The sequence below is a fragment of the Vanacampus margaritifer genome, chromosome 13 (assembly GCF_051991255.1).
Source record: "Vanacampus margaritifer isolate UIUO_Vmar chromosome 13, RoL_Vmar_1.0, whole genome shotgun sequence".
NCBI lineage: Eukaryota > Metazoa > Chordata > Actinopteri > Syngnathiformes > Syngnathidae > Vanacampus > Vanacampus margaritifer.
In genome coordinates this window covers 14,911,670-14,930,836 of record NC_135444.1, presented here as the reverse complement: position 1 = coordinate 14,930,836, position 19,167 = coordinate 14,911,670, and the positions used below count along the sequence as shown (strand labels likewise).

The 19,167-nt window shown below is 38.3% G+C and overlaps 1 protein-coding gene across 1 annotated transcript in view; it reads right to left on the bottom strand.

Moving 5' to 3' along the window:
* The window catches only part of unc13a (unc-13 homolog A (C. elegans)), a 49,351-nt gene that overhangs the window by 7,254 nt on the left and 22,930 nt on the right, over positions 1 to 19,167 (bottom strand). Inside the window, exons 19-39 of the mRNA XM_077583317.1 lie at positions 17,873 to 18,042; positions 17,681 to 17,796; positions 17,385 to 17,548; positions 17,145 to 17,298; positions 16,274 to 16,342; positions 15,995 to 16,084; positions 15,781 to 15,915; positions 14,847 to 14,980; positions 14,676 to 14,761; positions 13,495 to 13,621; positions 13,326 to 13,422; positions 12,184 to 12,327; positions 11,503 to 11,580; positions 11,330 to 11,407; positions 10,641 to 10,729; positions 10,424 to 10,570; positions 9,881 to 10,004; positions 4,618 to 4,674; positions 3,337 to 3,417; positions 2,624 to 2,771; positions 1,911 to 1,967 (exon numbers count right to left, since the gene is read on the bottom strand). Of these exons, the coding sequence (XP_077439443.1) occupies positions 1,911 to 1,967; positions 2,624 to 2,771; positions 3,337 to 3,417; positions 4,618 to 4,674; positions 9,881 to 10,004; positions 10,424 to 10,570; positions 10,641 to 10,729; positions 11,330 to 11,407; positions 11,503 to 11,580; positions 12,184 to 12,327; positions 13,326 to 13,422; positions 13,495 to 13,621; positions 14,676 to 14,761; positions 14,847 to 14,980; positions 15,781 to 15,915; positions 15,995 to 16,084; positions 16,274 to 16,342; positions 17,145 to 17,298; positions 17,385 to 17,548; positions 17,681 to 17,796; positions 17,873 to 18,042 (2,345 nt within the window). The remainder of the gene's footprint in view (positions 1 to 1,910; positions 1,968 to 2,623; positions 2,772 to 3,336; positions 3,418 to 4,617; positions 4,675 to 9,880; positions 10,005 to 10,423; positions 10,571 to 10,640; positions 10,730 to 11,329; positions 11,408 to 11,502; positions 11,581 to 12,183; positions 12,328 to 13,325; positions 13,423 to 13,494; positions 13,622 to 14,675; positions 14,762 to 14,846; positions 14,981 to 15,780; positions 15,916 to 15,994; positions 16,085 to 16,273; positions 16,343 to 17,144; positions 17,299 to 17,384; positions 17,549 to 17,680; positions 17,797 to 17,872; positions 18,043 to 19,167) is intronic.

Here is a 19,167-nt window from a genome sequence, read left to right as displayed (position 1 = left end):
CATTGTTTCTAGGTTTTCATGCTCGTGTTAACAAAAGTGAAAAAAAAAAGCTAATAGAAATAATTTAAATGAATTCTTGACGTCTATAGCCGTCAATGGCAGTGAATGAGTTAAGAATGATCAATGATCGAAGTCCTGTTTTAGCAGTCATTCTTACAAGTAGTGTTAGGCATGGTTTTATCACGGAGGAGCGATGCACCGGTTTCACAACAAACTTGATCCGTGAAGCTGGCTTCATGGTGTTCCACAAGGGTCACTTCTAAGACTTATGATCTTATATGCCATTGACTCACAAACATTTACTGCTACATTCAAGAAAGTGCATTTTTTGCTGCCACCAAATGAGTGACGTTCAACGCAGTTTATGGGATTGTGACTTTGACGGATCAGCTCTTCGTGTAAGGGTGCAGTTACAAGACTAATGCTGCATTCGAGGAAGGTGGGAAGTCAGACTTTTTCGACTTCATATCAGGAAGTATGCACGGGAACGACCCTATGAGCTCGGAAATCCGAGTTGCGAAGTCGGAAGAAAAGGACCCCACTGAGCGGTTTAAATTTGACATCACTCGACAATGGCGAACCCCATAGAGACAAATACCATGAATGGCAAAACATAATTTACACAACCATAAACAAATGTATCTATTTATTTATTCCAAAATTAATTTAATTAAGTAACTTTATGTAACCCAATGTGATTTCCTACTGTCTTTACCAGAACAAGAACATTTATCAGCCATCTTTGTTGTTTATATTTGAACGCTTTGAGGTCAGAACTGGGAGATTCCAAGTGGGATGCGTCAGATTTCCCACCTTCCTCGAATGCAGCATAAAAAGACACCCAAAATAAAACTAGTTTTGACTAGTGAACTGCTCCTAAAATTCTATTGGACGGACATTAGACAGTTTGTCCTGGTAGATTAATTAGCATTCAATATAAAACTCTACCCCCTCTTTTGCCTTCCAGTAACAAAACAAGACATATTCTCCATATCTTTCGCTCAATGACTTCTTTACAGCACTTGCGAAGAAATTTCAGAGACCCCAATATATATGCACAAGCAATAAAAAAAAAAAAAACCTTGACAATAATATGTTTTATGCTGCCTCACTAGTCTAAATACGGTTTTCTGGTTAATATAGCATTAGTGGAATATGAGTTAAGTAGCAAAATCCAGCCGTTGTTATCCATTTCAGGGGGCGGCCATTTTGCCACTTGCTGTCGACTGAAGATGACATCAATGCTCAGGTCTCAGGTAACAACCAATCACAGCTCAGCTTCAGGTGAGCTGTGATTGGTCGTTACCTGAGACGACCAATCACAGCTCAGCTTCAGGTGAGCTGTGATTGGTCGTTACCTGAGAGCAACTGTGATGTCAAGTGACAAAATGGCCGCCCCGGATTAATCAGAATGTCATGTTTAGACTAGTGAGGTCACATACAACATATTATTATCAGGAAGAAATGTTTGAGATTGACTTTCCCTTCAAACGATAATTTGTCACGCATCCGCTCGCTCGGCCCCCCCTCAGGCCTCTCATGATGACGTCATGCTGCGTCAGGTCGCCTCCATACTGCTGATGCATTACGATTGTCTGATGTCCGCGCATCATGCTTTAGTGTCTGCTCATACATACCGAGTGGGTATGTATTCAGTGCAGCGCCACCCATACAGACATCAGCGCGGACGTCGCATGCATGAATGCATAAAAGTTCTCAACGCTCGCGTCAGTGCACTCGAAAGGACGGTGAAAGGCCGATAGGAAAAGAGGGGGAGGAGTTTATTCAGTCTATGCAGGCAGTGGAGAGTTTGGGTATACATGGAGGTGCAGGGGAAGTAGGGAATTGGGGTTGGACGCCTTCTGGATGTCCTGGGTGTCTCAAAACTTTTGAACCTGGGAGCAACGTACCCCTCTCTGGGTAAACGTCCTCACTAGCGGTGAACCGCACCCCCTTGCCGCCGAACACTGGGGGGCGGAAGGAGGGTGTGCACAGAGAAAGGAGACAAAAAAAAAACATTAAAAACATTGGAAGGTCCTTTAATCAATGGGACGGGTGCAGTGGCAGGCCATGATTTTGCTGCCTGGGCCTTCGGTGGGTGTTTACAAGTATACAAAAATATAACAGCACATTGTCAGAACCAATATTTATCTTTATATAAAATAAATCATACTCACCGGAATGTGATCCCCAAACACGTGTTTTACTACTCTCAGCTGGCTGTATTCAATTTAGTTCTGACCAAACAATTAGGAGACGGACAATGCTGACATTAGGCGAAAAAATTCAGCTGTTAAAATGTTTTACCACTCCCACACTGTAACAGTGTTTCTCGCTGTTACGTGATCGCCTGCCAGCCAAATAAAAGGAGACCGAGCGGTGAACAAGGGACACGATGGAGGATGGATATTTGTTCTTTTCATTGCAAACAGCGGCTGGACTGTGTAAAAGAAATCCTCTCTATGCTCTGAGGCGACCAGGAGAGCTTGCGTTACAGAGCATATTTTTAGATAAAAGAGCGCCGCATTTAGGAAACACTAGAATGGCCCTTCAAAGAGAGACGATAGAAACACTGTGGACCGGAATAAGAGAGAGTGAAAAAAAAAAAGGTGAATCAAGTTACCTTGTGCATTCTGTGACTGGACAAAGGTCTTAATGAGTTTGTCTGTGGCCTGCGTGTAGAGGGACAAGGCGTAGTGAAGGGACAGCAGGTCGGGGCTCTTCTCCAGGAACGTCTTCTTTAGGCCAACGCCACCAGCGTGGAAATATTGCTGACAAATACAAAGGCGGGCAGAGAATAGCTGTTATTAACCAACGCCCCAAACTGGAAAACCATACTCAAAAATTCTGTGTAAAATGGAAATTCTGAGATTCCAATAGCAGGTGCGAAATTTGGTTGTTGGATGTGTTTGTGTGTAGCAATTGGCAGCAGTTGTACAAGTGGCAAGCATCAATTGTCACATTGTGGTGCAAGGAAATTCAGAGGTGAAAGGTGATTTTTCAGTGGCATGACTCCTTCTTGTGATTGGATCCATGTCATCCCTCGGCTCATTTAGAAGCTCCAAAATTAAATCGCTGAAGAGAAATATTCCTGGAAAGTTTTTCTTTCCGCCACGTTTTCACCTGTCCTTAATTTTAAGACTTTGAAAACAATATTAGAGGATAAATTAGATCACTAACTATCTTGAAACTCATCATGTTTTATTTGGTCTGACTGTAACTGCTTCTGCGAGTTTATTTGGATTGATTTATGGCAATTGCATCAGAAATGTCAAAGGACTAGCTCAAATGTAATTTTAAAAAAAGAGAGTCTGCGTACAGTCAGTGTATTCCTACCTTGATGGTGTCCAGAGCCAGTTCGATGACCGCACACTGCTTGGGCGTGAGCGCTTTGGCCTCTTCGCGAACCATGTGCTCCTGAACAAGAAGCAGTGCCATTAGGGAGACTCATGAAGTACCATAAATAAAAGAAAAAGACTGAATTGCAAGCTTTTACCCCTGCGGCATAAACAAAGATGCGGCTTATTTGCAGATTTTCCCAGTCCCGGGAGCGTCACGTTCTCTAACTCGTGTTTACGATTTGTGAATGTTTGGATGAGCTCCATGTTGAACTGATAACTGATCACAATTTTAAATCACATTCACAAACATTTGGATTAGTATTCTGCTCAAACTAGCTATTGTAGATTTTGTATGACTTCCTACACTAAGGCTGGCAGTTTTTTTTCTTCCTCTCTCTCATATTCACATGTATTCTGCTTTCCCTAAATGTGCAGTGTTTAGCTCAGCAGATAGCTGGCAGTTGTCTGCTAGCTTAACGCTAACATTGGATGGAAACACTGTATAGAGAAGCTAAAAAAATTAGCATCTCTATTGCGGTCATTTTAAACCATCAAACAACTGTTATGTTGGCATAAAAATATGCTAATCCATATCCTAAAATACATATTCTCTCTGCTATGTGGAACTGCTGCATTAGCTTGAGTTTACCTTGTTGACTGGCTACTTTTTGACCGTGGCTTTTAAAACAGAGCTCAAGCTAACTATTGCAGATTTTGTACGATTTCCTACAGTAAGGCTGGCAGTGTTTTTCTTCCTCTCTCTCTCATATTCACATGTATTCCGCTTTCCCTAAATGTGCGATGTTTAGCTCAGCAGATAGCTGGCAGTTGTCTGCTAGCTTAATGCTAACATTGAATGGAAACACCGTATGGAGAAGCTATAAAAAATTATCATCGCTATTGCGGTCATTTAAAACCATCAAACAACTGTTATGTTGGCATAACAATATGCTAATCCATATCCTAAAATACATATTCTCTCTGCTTTGTGGAACTGCCGCATTAGCTTGAGTTTAGCTTGTTGACTGGCTACTTCTTGACTGTGGCTTTTAAAACAGAGCAAATTTTGTGGGTGCTACTTATACAAAATTAAATAAATATAATATAATAATAATAATAATAAAAATAATAATAATAATAATAATAATAATAATAATAATAATAAAATAAAGTTTGATGGATTGATTGATTGATACAGAGCAAGGCGCTCAATTAGACTGAATTTTACAACACATCAACAAGAGGGGCATCGTTAAAAAGAAAGGTTTGACAGTACCTTCAGCTTGGACAGCTGACCGAGCTCTTTGGCAGCGTTAAAGATGAGCTGAGTGCCCTGCGGGAAGAAACAGAAAGAAGAAGAAGAAAAAAGATAGGAGAGGATGATTGTAATGATGTGAGCCTAATAGTGACTGATCATGATAAAAGTACAGAACAAGGCAGAAATACACAGAAGACAGCGACATACAGTACATAAACAGTCACCTCATTACAAAATATCAGGCTACTTTTTTTTCTCCATATTCCAAAGCACTTGATGTACACGCATCCATGCACACACACAAACTAGCTGCTTAACATCAGTGTTGCGTAGTTCTTCTAGATAATCTTCATTCTGCTGAGTGGGGGAAAACAAACAAACAAAAAAAAACGCTATTTGCACCTTAAACTACAGTTTGGACAACGCCAGAGTTATGATTTCGCCTTTATACACCACCACAATGGATCTGAGACACTCGAAGCCTCCAACAATTGATACAGTAACAAATAAGAATCAAAGCCTGAACAAAATGGCACGGGTCTCATTCGCCACCATTAGTCACTATTGCGCTTTCCGAGTGCTTTTCCACTCACTTGCTCCTCTCTCTGATCATTGACTTCTGCCAGATTGTTCAGTACGCCCCCGTGCAAGATTCTCTAGCCATTTTTTGTAAAATTGATCATCCGTTGCCGACCCTGTCAGCCCCTGACCTTCCACCTTCCAAGTGGACTTTGAAGTTGACCGCTCTTTGTATGGACTATGGTTGGCTTAGTTAGCTGCATAGCTACTCATTAATTCATGCATTTGTTATTTAAAGTCAATTACTATATTCAACATAAAATGTCTATCATTTCCAAATGGCAAATTCCATTTTTTGCAAAATGACTTGAAAACAAGACAAAATGATTTAAGATGAAAGCCTACACTTCAATCACATCTGGATTGTTTGATTTCATATCCACTGTGGTAGTTTATTAATTCATTCACTGCCATTGACGGCTATAGACGTCAAAAATTCATTTTAACTATTTCGATTAGTTTAACATTTTTTCCACTTTTGTTAACAAGAGCATGAAAACCTAGATTTTTTTATTGTACATTTAGAACAGATATCAAATTTGTGATTAATAGTGAGCTAATTAGTGAAGTCATCTTTTCTTTTTCTTTTTTAAATCGTGTCAGGCAATTAAATTTTTTGATGTAATTAACTGCATGACTATAGTTAACTCACGATTAATCACAAATTTTATATCTGTTGTAAATGTACAATATTCTTTTTTCTAGATTTTCATACTCTTGTTAACAAAAGTGGAAAAAAAATGTTAAATTAATAGAAATAGTTCAAATGAATTTTTGACGTCTTTAGCCGTCAATGGCAGTGAATGAGTTAAGGCAAAATCATACAAAACAAAAAACTTAAGCCATTGTCCAAACACATCTAAATTCAACTGCATTTTGATATAGTAGAGCTGAGTGTTTGCAGGCAGTTACCGTTTCTGACTTTACAAAAAGAGGAATGTTGTATGAAAACACAAGGAAGTGTGGGAAAATCCAAATCTATATTTCCATGACTTTGTTTCAGTGGGCAGCTGAGGGAAAGACAAGGACACGGAGGAGAGAGAGACATGGAGGAGGAGAGAGAGACACGAGACATTTATCTGAAGGGGTTTAGTCCTTACGTCGCTGTGAGAAGCGTTCTTCAGCCTCCCCTGGAAAGAGAGCACGTGGTTAATACATGGAGCACTCGCCAGTTGCTGCACTCATTGGCAAGATGGGCCACAAATTCGTCATCGCCAGAAGTGGCACGTCCTTTCATTTAGCACGCTCGCCAAAGCAACCGTATGTAATAATCCCCAAATGACACTCTTTAGTGGCAAATGGGTTTTGTGATGTGCTTTATTGGCTGTATTTGTTTTAACTCAAGTTTCACATGTACAAAATGTACACAATGTAAAAACGCATGTGTTTTGCTGTCTCGAAGAGACAAAAATACACTATATTATATATGTGCTTTGGAAATAATGTATGAAGGCAGCTGTATAATACCATGAGAATTGTTTTTTCTAGAAACACTCCCCCCAAAAAAAACATTAAAAAAAAAACACCATAAAAGTCATTTTTGGGCAAATTTCATAGCATTAACTTCCTTTTGTCTAAAAAATAAATAAAATATTTTTTTTGGACCATTCAAGTAAGGTTTCCACCAGGAAAAATAAAAAGAATAAGCAGAAAATCCTGGCGGCCCACCAAGGTTATAAAACGCTGGGGGAAACCCGGCGCAGTATATATTTTACTTTTCCAAATAGTCTGCCATTGAAAAAAAAAAGAAGTTTAATGAGTATAATTGTCTAGCTTAACATGAGACAGCGAAACGATACTAAAACTAAAACGTTAGGCAGTACGGAAATCTGTTCATTTTATTTTAATTCTATATTATATTTTCCAAATTAGCTGTTTTTTGTTTGAAATATTTCTCTAGTCTAGAAGATACAGTACATGACTAGTCAACATTTGTAGTTGCGGAGGAAATACATTGAAATCTAAAAAAGACATATCCACATTATTTACTGTAAAGAAAATAAAGATAAAAACAACTTAAGCTTTAGGTGATGGTGCAGATTAGTCTTCATTATTTATATTTTAAAACCTACTTCTCACCCCCCCAAAAAAATACAATTTTTTTTTTGTTTGTTTGTTTATAAGACCACCTTTACATCATTGCTTAGAGGTTTATGGGTACATTACTGTATCGCGATAATTTTTTTAAACACCTCAAATGCACCTTTTTGAACCCAAATCAGCCTTGCTTGACAATCTATCGGTCTGTATGTTGAACCCACTGTGCTTATGAAGCCATACTGACATGACGAGAACCATCACTAACAGTCATCCTGGTGAACAAACAGAACATGAGCAAACCAGGACAGACCAACATGAAAGGTCTGCAGAGAGACAAACAGCACAGGATAGCGTCGTACACGTCACTGGGAGAAGACTGCAGTGTTGAAAGAGATCAGATGCAAGCAACAAACCCACAGTGGGGGAGTTTTAGGGGGAGGAGGGGGCAACACTTCAAACAGGTGAGAAAGGTGTACGGGGGAAAGGTGGCGTCCGAGGGATTGGACTGACCCTCGACCTTTGGGGTTCCAGTGCACGAGAAGAAACAAGGCAACACTAGGCACGAGCAAGGAGTGCCACTTCCTGTTTGAGGGGCGGACTCAGGAAGAGGAGACCAAAGAAGGAGAGCACTGATTGGTCGAGAATGTTTTTTTTTTTTTAAGGACAGGAGGCCTATTATAGAAATAGAAATGCACCATGCGTCTGTCTATTAAAAAGACAAAGAAGGACAGAAGAGGAGAGGAAGAGAAGAACAGTGTTAATTTGTCTTTTATTTAAAATTGTTTAAATGATTATTTGATTGCAGTTAAGCTTTGGGTAGACTTTTTTTTTTTTAAGTTATTGTGGACATATTTCACCACTGCCTTTTTGTTCGGTTTAATTAACACTGCAAGAAAAGAGAAGACGCAAGAGAGGCTGGTGAGATGCGGGGGCAGGGCGGGTAAAAAACAAACAAAAAAACAAACAGCCACATACAGCAAGAAGCGCAGACGGACAGACAGACACACACGCAGGAGTGCTGTACTTACAATCATCTGTGGAGGGAGAGCGGTGGGAGCAGGATGGTCATAATAATCACAACAACCAGAAAGAAAGGTCAGTCAAGCTGCAAAGAGCCCCACATCCATCACAAATAAAAAGAAAGACCCCCGCAAGTCCTGGAGGGAACCAATTGTTTGGATTAAAAACCAGTAAGGAAGACTTTAATACTTTGTGACCAATTTCTTTTTCTTTTCTTTTTTTACAGCGATATGAGGCTCTTCAAATGATAACCAAACACAAATAGAGCACATATATATAAAATAAAACAAAACAGGCTGCTTTCCAAAATGTACCGTGACTTTTTTTTGGGAAGAGGGCCACATCCTTTGGTTGACATAGTGGAGAGCAGACCTGAGCTGGTATGCAAATGATATGATGCACTCCTTTACTGTGAGCCATTTTTGAATTGCAGCACACTCAAGGCGCCTTTGTTCTTCCTTCTCACACACTCCGCCCCCATTTCCCTTTCTTGTCATTGCCAACTTAACATCTGGACGTGTGTGTGCGTGTATGTTCTCACCTTTTTTCATGTCGCTGTTCTGTATAAATGGCACCGACAGAATGCATGAGGTAATGAATGTTTCGCATATGGAGTTAATGTGAGCTCGCCCATCAGATTTTTTTTTTTTACAGTAAAATATTAAAATGTCTCATATGCCTAAAATTATAGTCATACCTAATAAAACACACTTTTTTTTAACATTAAGTAATAAATGTATAGAAAATTCCATATGTATTGAAAAGTGCATTGGTGACTGTCTCTCCTTTCCCACATGCAAAGACATACAGTAAGTTTCCCAAGAATGTGGGGGTAATAAATTAACTCATTCACTGCCATTGACGCCAAAAAATTATTTCTATAAGTTTACATTTTTTCCCCACTTTTGTTAACATGAGCATGAAACTTAGAATTTTTTAATTGTACATTTAGAACAGATATAAAATGTGTGATTAATTGTGAGTTAACTAGGGAAGTCATGCGATTAATTATGATTACAAATTCTAATCGCCTGACGCCCCAAATTTTTTATAATGTTTTCTTTTTTTTTTTTAATTCATTCATTGCCATTGACGGCTATAAACGTAAAAAAATCCTTTAAACTATTTCTATTAGTTTAACATTTTTTTTCCCTTTTGTTAACAAAAGTATGAAAACCTATATTTTTTTAATGTACATTTAGAACAGATATAAAATTTGTGATTAATTGTGAGTTAACTAGTGAAGTCATGTAATCAATTACAATAAAAAAAATTAATCGCCTGTCGCCCCTAATTTTAAATAATCTTTTTTTTTAATGAATTTATGGCAGTGAATTAGTTAAAGGTGGGTGGGAGAGTTTGTTTTTGCCTTTTATCACCCATTTTCTAAAATACTTAGTAAAGACAATACTATAAAAACATTTTTTAAAAAATAGTTATGATGGTTGATGATGTTTTTGAATCACCCGATTACTGTTTATAGTGTGTGGATTGATTCAAACTTCCATGCTTAGGAGGCAAAACAATCCCTGTGGATTTGCACGGTTGATAGATTTATGCAGCAGTTTGGATGTCGTCCTACATCGTGGCTTCCTGCGCATGCCTGTATGACTTTTGCGTTCCTCAAGTGACGCGCACTCACCGTTTGATCGGTGAGCGGCGGCAGAACAATCGTCTTCTCCATGGTGTTCATCACCAGCTTCCACAACTCCTTCAGCACACGCTTCAACACCGTCTTCTCGCAGATCTTGGCAAACAGAGTCAGGCTGACGAGAAAGGGGGGAAAATGATGATGAAAAATCGACAGTGAAAGCTGTTTGTATTAGATCTCAGGGCTGGACTGGCCATCTGGCAACCAGGGTAGATGCCCGGTGGGCCCGTCCGTGTCCTTTGGGGCCAATGTGGTGCTATTCAATGATTATTTTCCTCCATTTGACCCCGAGAGACCGGCCTATAATTTATAAGGAGCAGCCCATTCATCCATTTACAATATAGATATCTAACTGAACCAAAAAACATCAGTGGTAGAGCTATGTAGCTAAGGGTGGTTAAGAATCGAGAAAGTCAAAATGCCGTGGCCGATTATTTGTACCAGTCCAGTCCTGTTAGATCTCATTTGTACTCGGCACTACGACACAGTGTCCTGTAGACGCTGTTTTCAAAACAAAATAGTTGACTGACTCACTTGCTGTCCAGGAACTCCATGATGGGTTGTAGCACGTTGTCAGCATCCTGGGCCACGCTGCTGGCGTTGCCGACATTTGACGTCCCTTTTACCTGCGCCAAGATGTCGCCCATCTGCTTCACATTCTCTTCGATGTGAGGCTGGAAACTGTTTGAAAAAAATTTAATGAAATGAGAGTGCAATGCAGAGTGCACACAAGAATGTGAGCCCCGAGTACCTGACGGAAAAGACTCGACTGAGGTCATCCATGACATTGTTGAGTTTAACCTGCAAGTCCTTCAGGATGTCGCTGGCCTCAACACAGAGCTGAACACAAAAACATCTTTTTAAGTCACTATACAGTCAAGCCTACAATTGTAAAATGGATCTCGACTAGTTATTTGCCTTAATTAACTCATTTGCTCCCAAAAACGTATAAAAACATTATTTTAAATATTGCCATGGTCCCAAAAACGTATTTATATGTTTTTTAATGTGTTTTTATGCTAGAGCATACAGAAGGCTTTGATGCAGCCTCTGACCTGAAGAAGTTGCTTAAAGCAATGGTAGTTATTGCAAAAAAACGGCCAGCAGATGGCAGCAGAGTATAAGAGATCAACCGGGCCATGTTGCAAAAAACCCCCCGTTTTGCCCACAGTTTTAAACAGATAAAACTTAGCTATATTCCAATGCTAATTGCTGCAAAATGGAAACAGATAGGAATGTTCTTTTTCTTCCTAATGAAAGAAGAGACCCTAATCTTTTGGTAGGTTCTATTCTTTTATAGCAATAGAACACAATATTCTGTGGGCCTTGCAAAATCAGTCAAAATCCAGTTAAACATCCGGGAGCAAAGGGGGGTTGCTTCAGTGAATATGGCTGGGAGTGAATGAGTTAAGCAACATTGAGGAAAAATGGAGGACTCACATCTTTTCCACCCATGGCCTCAAACATCTTCTCCAGCTGCACTCTCAACTGTTGGATGTTGTTGATAAGGATGCAGGGCTAAAACAGATCAAATTAATTACTTAATAATTGACACAATTATGATTATTTTAGCATAAAAACAACTTGAAACACACACGGCTCCAGTGTCTTACCACTTTCTCCATATTGACGTAATTGGCAAACACCTTGGAGATGATGTCGGCGTATGACAGGAGGACGTTGCTGATGGTCTGGAGAGGGATACAAGAACAAAAAAAACACCCACAGTTTGGATTTGTGTTAAGTGTTACTAAGTGTAACTCTGGTGTACCTCAAGGCTCTGTCCTGGGGCCATTCAAAGCAGAAATGTATTAAGTCATTCAAACCCAAAAATGTATAAATATGTTTTTAATACTTTGCCTTGCATCCCCAAAAACATATTTATAATTTTTTTTTAAATGTTTTTTTTTTTTTTATGAGAGCATACAGAAGGCTTTGATGCAGCCTCTGAACTGAATAGAAAGCGTAGCGCAATGGTAGTTATTACAAAAAACGGCCAGCAGGTGACAGCAGAGATCAGCCAGGGCCATGTTAACAACAAGCTCTTTTTTGCAGTGTTTTCAACAGGTTTGTGAATAATGATGAAACTTAGCTATATTCTAATGCTAATTGCTGCAAAATGGCAATATACTTTTTTACCTTATGAAAGAAGAGACTCTAATCATTCTTTTGGTAGGTTCCATGTTTTTATAGCAAAAGAACACAATATTCTGTGGAAACAGCCGGTAACGAAGGGGGTTGTTTCAGTGAAAATGGCGGGGAGTGAATGAGTTAATTAACTATGGATGACTGACCTTTGCAAATCGTTTCATGTAGTGTCCAACGATCTGCGGATCCGGACACTCTAACTTCCTGATGATTTCAAAGCTCTGGTTGAGTTGGGAAAACACATCCACCACCGAACAAGAGAACAGGGCATGCTCAGATGTGACCTGGAACTGGAGGACAAAAGTAGAAAAACACAAGTAGGAAAATGTGATGAATCATAATTAATTATGGAAAATTTGAAATAAAAAATAATTCAAATGTAATCGCTGTATAGCGCTAATAAAAATAGAAGTAAAACCCACTAGGAAATGCTACCATTTGTATACCCTGATATGACAACTGGCTGTTGTTTAACTCATTCACTGCCATTGACGGCTATAAACGTCAAAAATTCATTTGAACTATTTCTATTAGTTTAACATTTTTTCCCACTTTTGTTAACAAGAATATGAAAACCTTGATATTTTTTTTTATTGTACATTTAGAACAGATATAAAACTATTGAAGTCATGCGATTAATTACGATTAAAAATTCTAATCGTCTGACACCCCAAATTTTTTATAATCTTTTCTTTTTTTAATTAGGGGCATCAGGCGATTTTTTTTTTTAATTGTTATTAATTACATGACTTCACTAGTTAACTCACGATTAATCACAAATTTGATATCTGTTCTAAATGTACAATAAAAAATGTTTTTTCGGTTTTCATACTCTTGTTAACAAAAGTGAAAAAAAATGTGATACTAATAGAAATAATTCAAATGAATTCTTGACGTCTATAGCCGTCAATGGCAGTGAACGAGTTAATGTCTATTTTTATGCATCGAACAGAGTGTTCAGGTGTCCCTCCAGGGAGTCTCGCTAATGAGGTAAGGACAGTTTTCCTGCTGCAAAATCTCTGGAATGAGGTCTTTAAACCCGGTTTCCCGTAATAAGAACCCCTTTTAAACAACTCTCATGCAGCTATTTGAAGCCGGCAAGCACAACACTGTCTCCGTGTTAATAATGCCAAGGAGTCTTTGAAAAAGGAGATGTGGAAAGAGCGGGAGGAGGCGTTGAAAGGGAGGAGAGAAGTGATAGCTTTGAGCAAGCACAAAAGGAGAGATTACAGTCATTCCGCCTGAACAACAGCTCAGCAATTTTGGGGGACTTTGAAAAGGTGTTTACCCCATCTTTCTTGTCTCTCTCCAACGCGCCGTGCAGGAAATCACGAGAAACTTCCTCGTTTTCATCCAGCCACTGGATCACAAAAGGCTCGAACCACCTATAGGGAGCGATACGTTGGAATATTTACGGTGAACATCGTTGCTTTTCATTGCCGCAGGCTGCAACTCACGCAGGATACTCCGGCACTCTGCTCTTGAAGAAAGGAAGATCTTTGCAGTACTCGTTGTAAAGCCACTTGACCTTGAAGTGCAGGTTCATGTAATCGGCACTCTTGCACAAGCGGTTTTTCTCGTGTTCTGAGAAAAGAATAACAGCAAGTTTTCCCCTGATGTAAGTCTGCTTGCCTGATAAAATTAGTAATAATATGAATATTGTAACTGGGTTTTGTTTATCTGGCGTCTTCACGAGTTCTAATCTAATTTTGATAAAACGATTTTGCTGCCACATTGTTACGGGAGAAATCTGCCTGATAGCAAACAAGTCTTGCACCTTAAAAATGAATCAAGACCAAAAATTGACAATAAGGCAAAGTTATCTTATCTTAACATAAAGATGAACAATTTAAAAGTTAGCTATAATCTACAATAATTTGTCCCGTTGTCAAACTGGAAGCATCCTACATGTGTAAATACGAATTAAAAGTGCATCACTAAAATGTTACAAAATTAAAATGAAAAAAAAAAGTGAAACGTTACTAGAAATGACCCCAGTTTTAGTATTTGATATGTCATTATGGAGTGAGGAGGCATTTGTGTGACATAAATATTCACAAAAATAAATTAAAACAACCTGGACATAATTTGAATTCCTTAAAATATAATAATAATAATAATAATATAAACAAATACTTGATATAAAAAACAATGAAATGTTACTAGAAATGACCCCAGTTTTAGTATTTGTAATAACTGTACCCAATAAAAAAAAAAAAAAAACTGTATGCAATAGGTTTAAAATTTAAAAAATACCTGTGTATTATTAAAACAAATAATCAAATCTAATGAAAATAAATAATTATATCCAATCTTCAAAGGTTACACGGTAGTAACTTCTAGGCGTGAATTAAAATAAAAAATGTACTAGCATATCTCACTGCTTAATGTAAAAAATATCATAGAAATCAATTAGTTTGTCATTTGTAATTGAAGTTTTAAACAGGATTCTGTGTTTTCATCTGTTGGAGTTAAGTCCCACACTAATTGTTTTGAAATTGCAAATTCTACATATATGATGGTTAAAAAAAGAAAAAGAAAAAGTGTATATATATATTCACGGTCATGAGTGGTTTAATACTGTCGAGTGGAGCAGCAGCATTACTCCAAGGAGTAGCGGCTCCCGGTGTTGACTCACCCTCCATTGCATATTTCATGTCCTGAGCAAACAGGTTCCACATCACTTCAGCGCTGATTTTACCCACATTGAGCTCCTGAGGGAATCTGGATGGAAAACAACAGAAGAGAGTGAGAGGGGGGAAAAAAATAATAAAAACAGATGGCGATACAGAATTTGGTAAAGACAAACTGGTTGAGGCAGGGTGTGTAGGAGTTCTTGTCTTCCTCGATGATGGAGACAATAAGGGTGATGAGTTTGGACCAGAAGTCCAGGTTCTTGATGCTGGGCCCCTGCTCCTCTGGAGGCACTGCCCCCTGCTTAGCCTGGATAAAGACAAAAAAAAAGGATGAATGAACCATCAATCAAAAAAAAGAAAAGAAAAAAAAGGTAGTATACTGTTTCCTGCTTTGCATGATGAAGAACCCAAAGACATGATGATACAATAATTTTTTACATTTTTCCCCAACAGAAGGTGAAACTGAATATTATATTATATTATATTATATTATGATAAATCCAGTAGACTTGGTGAAGCAGCATGTGGCTAATTGTGCAATATAATTTTGTTTTCCTTTTTCAAGGAAGAGATATTATTTTCATGGGAAAAAAAATATATAAAGTTATTAATTTTGTCCTTAAACTATTTCTAACACTTTAAATTGGTTAATAATTTGTTAAATAAAATAAAACATGACAAGGGGAAAGACCAATAGTATAATTTGTGAAAAGATTATAGATTAACCAAATTTGGCCTTTGAGGGTTTACACATGTTTTTTTTTTTTTTTAGTGGAATGGCCTCTATTTGAGGAAATACAGTAAATATGTAACATTTTGACTAGAAATACATCTTCGTGGTTCAGCACCTTATGGCATTTTTGAATTTATTGATTTATTTTTACAATATTTTTTTTTTCTTTTTGGAGCCAACCCTCATTTTCACCATCGTTTTTATGCTTATTGGAAGTTTATCCTCGTTTTTTTTCCCCCAATAATTTTTGGGGGATTGAAAAAAAAAAAAAAATTCTCAATGCTTTTATAATTTGTGTGAATTATATGTGGATTTTCACTATTCGTGAGCTGGCATCCGCGTCTTCATTTTTAGTCCCTCGCTGAGCAGCTCACCGGGTCTGTCTGGTACTCGCGGCTGTACAGCTCGTGGCAGTTGTTAAATATGTACTCGTAAGTGGAGTTGAGACAGGCTTTCACGCAGTCTTTTACCACCTGGCTGGCTCTGGGTGGAGACTGCAATTCTTGGACCTGAATAAACAGCCGAATCAGAGGGGTCGCTTTTAATCCACAAGTAGAACAACAAGGAAGAGCGAGGAAGAGGCGATACCTTCATCCTGAAGAAGGTGATACTGGTGAGGAGGTCCACCGTGGATTTGAGGTCCTGCAGCCTCTCGGGACTGCTGGCTGGGAAATTGTTCTGCAGTCACACGCACAAAAAAAGGAAACTTGATTTTTGATGCAAGCATGGCTACAGAATGAAATAATAGATATCTCAAGGCACCACAGTGTTTGAATAAAAATAATGGGTAATCATGATGAATTCAAGACCACCACTGATAAATTCATCCATCTATGCAAAACAGTGGACACGAGTCTGCTATCTTACTCGGTACATGGACAGGTCGATCCTCAGGGAGTTGTGAAGTTGATCAAGAAGCTTGACAAATCGTTCTTTCTGTGGATATAAATTATTCTCGGTGAATTTGCAGCAAAAACATTGTCAGGTGTGTGTGGCGATGAATTAAATGATGAGTTAAGATGTATTTCAGAATCGTTGTCTCTTGTTAAAAACTGTAGCAAATTCATTAAGTACATTTACATAATCTTTCTCAACCCTGGTCCTTGAGTACCCTTATACAGCCTGTTTTCCATGTCTCCTTCCGCCAACACAGCTGAGGAACGTTATCAGGCTTTATGCAGAGCTTGCTGATTAGCTGATCGTTTGAAACACCTGTGTTGGTTGTTGGAGGAAAACAGGCTGGATAGGGTAGATATTATTATTATTATCATTATTATTATATGATATGTCATTATGTAGCGAGGAGGCATTTGTGTGACATAAATATTCACAAAAATAAATTAAAACAATCTGGACATAATTTGAATTCCTTAAAATATAATAATAATAATAATAAGAAGAAGAATAATATGAAAAAATACTTGATATAAAACATTTTTTTAAGTAGTGAAAATAGTTACTTTACTTTTATTATGAAGTTATTCAATTACTAACTCAGTTACTTTTTTTAAGCAAGCAATGAGTAACTATAAGTAATTATTTTTTTAAAGTAACGTTCCCAACACTGATTATGAACAATTTAAAAGTCCTAATTATAAAGTGCTGCCACTGTGTCAAATTCTTGATAAAATTCCGACTTATTCGTGATCTTGGCTCTTGCTAGTGCCTAAAGTGCGTCTGACAAAACAATAACGTTCCGTGAATGAAACATTGGTTGCATTTGTGTACCGTGACTCACCCCAAAGTTGGACGCAGCAAAGCGGTCTGAGGCGGAGACGTTGTTCGTAGCCTGGGTGGTGTGCGCGTAGTAGGCATTGATGTTGGCCAGCAGGGTGCTCATGACCGCAGGCACGCCCGGGCACATGTACTTAGACGACAGGCAGGCAAAGTGACTGCAAGAGCCCCCCCCCAAAAAAGTGCATTTTGGAACCACTTTCATTCATGGTCACTATCATTTTGAGAACATAAGGGAGCATACGTCATGGCTTGGTAGATGGACTCCACGCCGTAACGCATTGCAAACTCGTCCACTATCTCCTGAGGCGTCTCCTCGTAATACACTTTCCACGCATCGTCTCCTTTGGCATCGGGGATCTTCACCACACCCGTGTTCTGGATGTCGGTCACAAAGTGGAAGAGGTTCTGCAGGAGAGAAAATCAAATTGATTGAGACGAGTGTTGAGGTAAATGGTCCAGTTTTTGACCAATATTGGAATATTTTTTGAAGAGTATATGAATCCAAATTAGGTGCAATAGAAAAAAAAAAACACTTACTTCATGCAAACAGGTGTACTGAACGTGATAGGGAGCGACCGTCTCCTCGCCCTTAATCTCCACATTGATATGCATGCGGATGGCCCCGGACACGGCTGATTTGTCCGTGCGCTTGTCTGAAGAGTCCAACAAACGTGTTCAAAATAAGTCAGCCGAGCCTCTCGGAGGACATCGTAAAGATGTACGACTCACCCAGGTTGTACCATACGTCCATCTCTCCGCTCAGAGTGCGGACCTCGATGATGGTTTGGCCGAGAAAGTCGTCGGACTCCCGCTTGAACTTTTGCTTCACGCGGGACTTGATGTCGTCGTCCTCATCCCAAACTCGCACCTTGATGCGATCCGAAGAGTTGTGGCATTCACTAAAGACACAATCAACATTTTCTCACATTTCACTCTTGTTTAAACATTCTCAATGTTCAAACCTACATACATTTATAAAATAGGTACAATACTGTAAAACGAAAATGCATGCAAAATTGCACAAAAAAAACCGCGATAGAGCGAGGCGTTATAGCAAGGGAACACTGTATGGTATTTACTTAAAGTATTCACTTTTTCCAAATTTTACACTCTAAAAACAATTGGGTCAAAAGTAACCCAATTATGGATAAAAAATGGACAGATCCACTTTATGGGTCAATTTGACCCAACTTTCTGGGTTGTTTTATACAAAATGACCCAATTTTTTGGCCCAAGTAAAGGATATGACCAATATTTATGAGTTGTTTTACACTAAAAGACCAATTTATTGACTCAAAGTAGAGGATCGGTCCATTTTTGACCCAACAGTTTTTAGAGTGTGTGATACAGACACAGCCTTTTTCCACAATGGATTAAATTCATTTTTCACCTCAAAATTATACATAAAAAAAACTCGGGCTGTCAGTTTAACGTGTTAATTAGATTAATTAATTACGCTGCAAATTAGCTTGCTTTGAAAATCAACGCATGAGTGGTAAATCAACGCACAAGCATTTGAAATTTGGCCGTTTGCGAATTTTGTCCAATCATATTTTCAATGTTAAAAATTGCTCTGAAGTTGCAAGTGTCAAAATGTTGCCTTTCATTTTTCTAAAAAATATTGCTATATAAAAAAAACCCTCTTAAACTACCTGTAAACCAGAAACAGGAAGTTTAGATGATCTTTTTATAATGCCTGGTCTAATTGGCTTGCTGATGTGCTTAAACTTTTTCTTTGGAATTTCATTTGTGAAACACACTTCAACAATAAAATGTGTATTTAAAATCTTCTCTTCTCAGTGTATTTAACAGTTGGATTTAATAACCCAAGTTAATTCGTGGATGGCATTGAATGAGTTAATTGATTAATCATGCACTACAACTTTGTAATGTCCTAGATTTCAAATTCTTTATTTGGGGACCTTTATCAGATATGAGATTAAAATCGATTAATTAAATTAACACATTTCTAATCCTGTAATTAATTAGATTAATAAGAAAGGAAAAATAAATGTAATCGCCTG